This window comes from Marmota monax, unplaced genomic scaffold (assembly GCF_021218885.2).
Source record: "Marmota monax isolate L192 unplaced genomic scaffold, Marmota_monax_Labrador192_F-V1.1 WCK01_AAM20220418_F8-fsc00024, whole genome shotgun sequence".
NCBI lineage: Eukaryota > Metazoa > Chordata > Mammalia > Rodentia > Sciuridae > Marmota > Marmota monax.
In genome coordinates, this window is record NW_026695224.1 from 30,977,713 (window position 1) to 30,983,839 (window position 6,127).

The window sequence follows — 6,127 nt, forward strand, 5'->3', positions numbered from 1 at the left end:
TGCCCTGACCCTGGCCCAATGAACTGTAATCTTGGGGGTATTGAGCCTGGAAATCTGCATTTGACTGGCTTTCCCTTTTCTGGCCCCTGGCTCAGCAGGCAGGGGACCAGAGAAAGCTTCGAGAGAGGTGGTAGGTTATAGATGTGGCAATAGATGGTAAGGGGTGGCCCGGAAGGCGATGCTCTGGGCATTGGTCACAACCCCACAAGGTCTGGGCAGGTTCAGATGGTGTGGGGCAGCAGGGCTGGGGAGAGAGGCAGGGGGCAGGGGTGGGGTTTGTGCTCCTCAGAATCATATGGGAAAGGGTGTCTGATGGGCCATGAGGATTCCTGGACCTGTCCCAGCCTCAGCATTTCTGGGAATGGGCAAGGGACCTATGTCCCCACAAATCCCCACATGACTCACACCAAGCTTGGGGAGCGGCTCTGAGCCTGCACCTCCCAGAGAGCATCCTGGCTGCCCGTGGGGAAGGGCCAGCCTCCTGCGCCGGTCCAGGGTATGTCAGGCGAGCTCTGGGGATCCCTGGTGTAGACTCCACCTGGCGCAGCTCCCCGCCCGTCTGCAGGGGGCTCCTCCCGCAGGCCCAGCTCTGTCTCTTGCCTTGGCAGCCATGAAGAGTCTCTGCAGTTTGAACATGAACAGCACCAAGCTCTCAGCCGACACCTACGAGGACCTGAAGGTAAACGCCCTCCCTGCGGCAGGCAGCCACCTGTCAGTGCTTAGAGCTGCTTCTCCAGTAAAGGGGCCGTTACATTAGCAGGTGAAGGAGAGCATCAAGGGCAGGTGGGGTGGGTGGGCTGGTGAGGAGGAGACCAGCAGGGCATGCAGAGACCGGGAATAGGGCAGGCCACTGGTGTGGGGGACCAGCAACAATCCCTTCAAAGAGGCCATGTATACTGAGACCCAAAAGATACAGAATCAGGTATGCCCAGGGCAAGAGAAAGAGCAAATGCAAAGGCCCTGAGGCAGAGAAGGCAAACCTGACTTGCAAGTGAGCTAGAAGGGGAACCAACAGGGCCAGTGAAGAAGACCTGGCAAGTCGCAGGAGGCCTCTGGGTTCCGTCCACTCAGCAGAAAGCCTCCAAGGGCACTTCGCAGGGTGCCAAGTTATGCTTTCAAAGCCTGTTCAGGCCCTTGTGTGGAAAACAGCTTTTTTTTGTGTGGGAGCCAGAGTAGAAGCAGGCAGAGCATTTCACAGGGTGAGTGCCATCGGCTGAGGAACTGGGCTCCTGGCTGGACGCGTGGGCAACAGAACCCTGGACGCAGGAGCAGGACCCGAGTGCTGGCACTCTGGGAAGAGCTGCTCGGGGAGTTGGCAGGCAGTTGCCAACTGTGCAGGCTCGCCACCGTCCTGGCCTGGGCCAGCGGCTCCAGAAGGAGCAGGTGAGGCCAGCGCTTGGCACCCTAGGAAGTGTGGGCCGCGTCTGAAGGCCAGAAGGCACAGGTGGCACCCGCAAGCCACACTGGAAGCCTCTTAGAGGGACTCCTCCAGCAGCCGTGGCCAAGCCCGCCTCCAGCCAGGCTCCGGCGGCCCCTTCTGGTGGCTGCCTCCTGCGCAGCAGACCTCCACAGCCAGGGCTCATTCAGGTCAAGCCCCTGACACTGGCGAGTACACTGCCCCCCCTCTGCCCAGAAGGCACACTCAGTCCTGGCAACAAGGGCTCGAAGGGACCAGCAAGAGGGGTGGGACGGCCAGCAGAGAGAGGCTTAGAGCATCCAGATGAGCACACAGAGGAGGCAGGGGATGGGAAGGGCGGGGGCACGGCCACCAAGCCTCACCCACCCCACTCCTGAGTCTTCCCTGTGCTGCCCAGTGGGCCGTGGACCTTGACCCTGGCTGGGGAGGGCTGCGGCGCCAGGGCCCCATGCCTGCCAGAGCTAGTTGTGTGCCTTCACCCCGCCCAGGGTTCCCTGTTCACCACAGCCTGAGACGCAGCCCCAAGTGCCCTGCATCCACGTGCCCAGAGTCCTGTGCTTCTGTGCCCTGCAGGGGGTGCAGGGGGCCCAAAAGGCTGCTCAAGGGGAAAGTTGCTTCTTCAAGTTTTTATTTTCACACAAGAAAAGCATGGTGCCAACCTGGTGGTTCTGGACTTCAGCTGGCTTCAGTGTTGAGGACCCAGAGCAGGAGGCCCGTGCGCTGGCCAGGCAGGCAGAGTCACGTGATTTGCTGCCCATCTGGCCTGATCTTCCTGTTTTGGGAGAGAACCTGGAAATCTAGATTCTTCTGTGGGCCACCTGGTCTGGAAAGCTTGGCTTCCGTGTCTTCCCACACTGCCTGGCGACTCAGGCCCAGCAAGCCGCCCTGCCCGGCAGTGGGGCCCCGGGTTGCTGAGTGCGGGAGCGTGGTGGCCAGGAGTCTCCTGAGTGCGCGTGTGTTCATGGGTGTGCACGCATCTGTGCCTCCCGGTGGCAGGGCCCAGGGAGGCTGGGTAGGCAGGAAGGCAGGGGGCAGCTGCCTCTGTACAGTGAAAACTTTTAGGAAAAAGCCCAATAGAAACAAGAAGAGTCGGCCACAGAACAGAAAGGTGGAAGCTGCGCTGAGAGGGAGAGGTGGGGTCACATGACGCCCCAGGTCCAGGGGGAGCGCCCCCGCCTCACACCTGGGACTACCATGGCCCACTCCATCTTCCCACCCACGGCCTGGTAACGGGGCGGGTGGACAGCAGTAGACAGTGGGAGGCCCCAGGATAGTCCACCCCTAGCACCGTCCTTCCAGCCTGAGACTGGACCTCTGTGCCACGCGGAGGAAGCCGGGGCCAGAGAGGCCATGGTTTGCTCCAGGTCAGGCAGCCAGTGAGTGGCAGAGCTGGTTCACCCACCTCGGCCTGCAGAGTCCGACCGAGGGCAGGGTGGCGCTCCATGCCACCTGGTTCCAGACCCAAGTGGCATGTGTGACCGACAGGGACCCCCTTGCGCCCTTGCTGTCCACAGGCCAAGCTTCCTAATCTGAAGGAGGTGGACGTCCGCTACACAGAAGCCTGGTGAAGCTCGGCGGTGGCAGGGACGTTGCAGCAGCGACTCTTGACTAATAGCCTGGGGCAGCAGGTCCTGGGTCCCACCCGCTGTGGGTGGAGGGGGAGCCTGGGGCGGGGGAGGGGTCCACAGCGCGCCCGCCCCGCCTAATTCTTTTAGCTTCATAATCGGAACCTTGACCTGATCTAAAGCGGACTTTGTGGCAACAAGAGGAGCTTCAGCGGGGCAGGAAGGGGCGGCCAGGGGCCCTTGGTGGATTTTCTTTGCCTCTGTGTTTAATGCCGTGTGGGAACGTCACTGTCAACTGGGACGCTGCCATCTCGCCAGCCCAGGAAGCTTTCCTCCTGGAGGCCCAAGCGGAGTGGGATCCGCCCCTGCCGTCAGACAAGACCAGTCACGTCATCGCACCGTCCTGTGTCCTCACCATTGCTATGCAAAGTGGTTCTTGTTGTACATAAGATTTAAATAATGCACCTATTTAAGAAATGTTGACAAATTGCGGGTCTGGGACCTGCTCTTATTTATGAAGTCTGACCCCTCCCCACCCCCTGGCGTGTAGTACTGTACGAACCAGTCAGCTGTTGGGTTAGTGGTAGTATTGTTATTTTTTTAAAGGAAACAGACAAAAAAAAGAAAAAAAAAACAAAAGACAAAAAAAAGACCCTCCTTGGAAAATTAATTGCTTTTTCGTAAAGGATTCTGTATGCTAATGCTCCCGTCTGTCTGTCTGCTCCCTGCCCACCTCCTGCCTCTGTGTATTCCTGATTTCCAGACATCTCCACTTCCCATGGGTAGGGGTCAGGCTCAGGGGAGGAGGAGGAAATGGGGTCCCCGTAACCAAGTCTTGCTCCTCTAAGGCCCGAGTTCTTTTCCTGGCCCCTGTCACAGATTTGGAAGGGGCTCTAGCCCCCACCCTCCCTGGTAGAAGAGCTGCTCCCACCCACAGCTCCCAACCCCCCGCAGCCCTTGCTGTCCCTCCCTGTCCCCTACTGGACTTGCGACCTGTGGCCTCCCCAGCCATCGTGTCCCTGCCCCCATGGCCCTCATGCATGCCCGCCTCTGCATGGTCTCCTGGGAGAAGAGAGATCCTTCGCCCCTGCCAGCCTGACTGCCCAGCCACCCCTATCAACGTGACCACTGCAGCGAAGACGTTCCTGTCCCCACACCTGTTCTGAAGACAGACAGCCTCCATTTCTTTTATAACGGTTGGCTTTTTCTTAACAAGCCCTCACTGTACAGGACAGTCCCGTGATGGTTTATTTGGGGTCCCCCTCTCCCCCAGCTCCCTTTTCTGTTGGTTCAGCACAAATACGTCCCCCCACCGGCACCTCAGACCTAACCCACAGTCGATGTCATTGTTTTATATCTATTTAATCTTACTCGATGGAAACCATGCTTTGTCGTTTTATACTTTGCTAGTAGACTTTATTACCCCCTACTATGCCCTCATTTTTTTAAAAAAGGAAAAAAAAAAGAAATTGGGTTTCAGTCTTACTTCATTTTCGTGCCAGGTTTTCCGGTGTGTGCGTGTGTGAGTGTGTTCTGTTTTGTGTTCCGTTTTCTGTTGTTGTTGTTTTCCGTTGTTTGGTTTGACTTTCTTACCCCGGTTCCGTACTTCACAGCACTCCGGTGCAGGAAGAAGCAGAAGCAAAAAAAAATTTTTAAAAAGAAAAAAAAAAAAAGAAGAAGAAGAAGAAACAAGACATGCCACCTCCCCCCGCACTGTCGCTTTTCCTGATGGTTGCTACTCTGTCTCGTAGCTGTGTACAAAGAGATGTGAAATACTTCAGGCAAAAATAAACTGTAAGTGACTCATCCATGTCTGGCTTTTCTGTGTGGCTTGGGGGCTGGGCAAGGGGAGACAAGGCCCAGGACAGTAGCAGGGCACCCTCTCCTGCGTCCATGAAGACTCTGGCTTCTCAACCTGAACACCTGACCCTTGACCCATGACTTTGATGCACAGCTGAGCTATTCAGTAGGACATGCTGAACAGTATCCCTGGTCTCTGCCACGAGTACCCACCCCCCCACACACTCCTGCATGCCCAAGTCTCCAGACTTTGCCAGGGGACACACTCACTCACCTGGTGAGAGCCTGTGCTATAGACGCAGGCCTCTGCTGCTGTACGGCAGAGCCATGAGGAAGCCCTAGCCCAGCACATCCCCAGCCACCTGGGCATCTTGTGACCCTGCCGGTCAGGATGGGCCTGGGACTCTGTATTTTGGTCAAGCACCTGCTGCTGGTTTAGGGGAGGACTCTGGCCACAGAACCTAGACCCATCCATTAGCCACAGACCCCCCCAGATGCCTTCAGGAAACAGACTCAACTTGTCCAACTAGAGAAGTTTTATTGCCACCCCTCTTACCACACTGGTCATCCTGCAGGTTTCCCCGTGCTCAGCCTGGTCTGTCCTACCACCCCTGGCCCTCACCCTTGCTGCTCTCACCTTCACCTGCCCTTCACCTGCCTGCCCAGGCAACTCTGCTCCCGTGTTCTTGAGCCAGGCGGAATCCAAGGCCACCTGCCCGTCTCTGCCCACCCCTCCACACTCCTGGGAGGCCTTTGCCCTGCCCTGTAAGAACAGGGTTCCAGCCTCCCAGCATGTACCTGCTCTGGGGACGCAGAATGCAGGTACTGTGGAGGGGAGTCGGGGGCCTTGGACCTGCGGCAGGGTGGGGCAGGCCTCTCCAGGGGGGAGTCCAATGCTACAGTCTGAAGAGACTTTGGCCGCAGGAGCCCTAGATGGCCTTGGCTTCACCATGGCCAGCCACAGGCCTTGTGTGCACATACCCATGACAAGACCCTTGACCTGATCTTGCCACCCCGCCTAGGGTGGAAAAATAATATCAAGTGGGCGAGAGGAAGCTTCTGGAGAGGATGCACGTGTTTATGGCATAGACTGTGGTGACAGGGTCATATGCATACGATCTCCAGACCCATCTAGTTATACACATTCCATGTGTACAGCTGCTTGCACGTCAATCACACTTGACTAAAGTAGCTTAGAAAAAGAACCAAGAGCCGTTGTGGTGGAGCATGCCTGTCATCCCAGGGACTCCGGAGGCTGAGGCAGGAAGATTGCAAGTTTGAGGCCGGCCTCAGTGACCCAGCAAGAGGCTAAGCAGCTTAGTGAGATCCTGTCTCAAAGAAAAAT

At 57.4% G+C, this 6,127-nt stretch overlaps 1 protein-coding gene across 1 annotated transcript in view; it reads left to right on the forward strand.

Moving 5' to 3' along the window:
- Nucleotides 1-4,788, forward strand: part of Cmip (c-Maf inducing protein) — a 199,655-nt gene extending 194,867 nt beyond the window's left edge. Inside the window, exons 20-21 of the mRNA XM_046434359.2 lie at nt 609-679; nt 2,932-4,788. Coding sequence (XP_046290315.1) covers nt 609-679; nt 2,932-2,985 — 125 coding nt within the window. The 3' untranslated portion in view covers nt 2,986-4,788. The remainder of the gene's footprint in view (nt 1-608; nt 680-2,931) is intronic.
- Nucleotides 4,789-6,127: the final 1,339 nt, after the last annotated feature.